The 1,023-nt window shown below is 44.7% G+C and overlaps 1 protein-coding gene across 1 annotated transcript; it reads left to right on the top strand.

Moving 5' to 3' along the window:
• Positions 1–342: 342 nt before the first annotated feature.
• Positions 343–671, top strand: LOC100947942 (40S ribosomal protein S27-like). Its single transcript, XM_012801919.1, has one exon. The coding sequence runs from the start codon at positions 370–372 to the stop codon at positions 616–618; it is 249 nt and encodes an 82-aa protein (XP_012657373.1). The 5' UTR covers positions 343–369; the 3' UTR covers positions 619–671.
• The last annotated feature ends 352 nt before the right edge of the window (positions 672–1,023 follow it).

Below are 1,023 nucleotides of genomic sequence, written 5' to 3'. Positions count from 1 at the left end.
TGCTTTTGGAAACAACTTCTATAGGTTTGTCAACAGAAATGAAGCCAAACGTGGGGCTGGGCAGAGTGGCTCAGGTCAGTAATGCCAGCACTCTGGGAGGCCAAGGCAGATGGATTGCCTGAGCTCACAGATTCAAGACCAGCTTGAGCCAGAGTGAGACCCCGTCTCTAAGAATAGCTGGGTATTGTAGCGGGTGCCTATAGTCCCAGCTACTTGGGAGGCTGAGGCAAGAGAATTACTTGAGCCCAAGAGTTAGCAGTTGCTGTGAGCTGTGACAGCACAGCACTCTACCAAGAGCAACAAAGTGAGACACTGTCTCAAAAAAAAAAAAAAAAGCCTTTCCAGCGGGGACGGCCTCCACACGCCAATATGCCTCTCACAAAGGATCTCCTCCATCCCTCTCCAGAAGAGAAGAGGAAACACAAGAAGTGCCTGGTGCAGAGCCCCAACTACTACTTCATGGACGTGAAATGCCCAGGATGCTACAAAATCACCACGGTGTTTAGTCATGCACAAACAGTAGTTTTGTGTGTTGGTTGCTCTACTGTCCTCTGCCAGCCTACAGGAGGAAAAGCAAGGCTTACAGAAGGATGTTCCTTCAGAAGGAAGCAGCACTGAAAGTACCCTGCTTGAATGAATGGGAAACTATCCCAATAAATGCATTTTGAATATAAAAAAAGCCAGAAAAGAAGCTAAACTTCATAAAATAATCTAAGGAGGTTTATTCTGAGCCAAATATGTGCAACTATGACCTAAAGAATCATGCCCAAGAAGCCTTGAGCAAATAGCCTTGCCTTGGTTGCATTACAGTTAGGTCTCTGTTTCAGGAAGATAGGAGTTACACATGATATAAATCAATACATGGAAGGCGTACATGGCCCAAAAAGGTAGGGCATCTTGAAGCAGGGCATTATTTTAGCCATCACAATTAGGGAAGAAAAGGCAATTAAGGGCATCCATATAGGGTCAGAAGAGATTAAACTTTCACTTTTCACAGATGATATGATAGTATATCTGGAAAAC

The sequence above is a fragment of the Otolemur garnettii genome, unplaced genomic scaffold (genome assembly GCF_000181295.1).
Source record: "Otolemur garnettii isolate 467f Iridium unplaced genomic scaffold, OtoGar3 scaffold00011, whole genome shotgun sequence".
Classification (NCBI taxonomy): Eukaryota; Metazoa; Chordata; class Mammalia; order Primates; family Galagidae; genus Otolemur; species Otolemur garnettii.
This window is presented reverse-complemented; position numbering and strand designations above follow the sequence as displayed.

Bases quoted from the DNA above. Each gene is read 5' to 3' on its own strand.
- LOC100947942 (XM_012801919.1), top strand. From the start codon at position 370: ATGCCTCTCACAAAGGATCTCCTCCATCCCTCTCCAGAAGAGAAGAGG.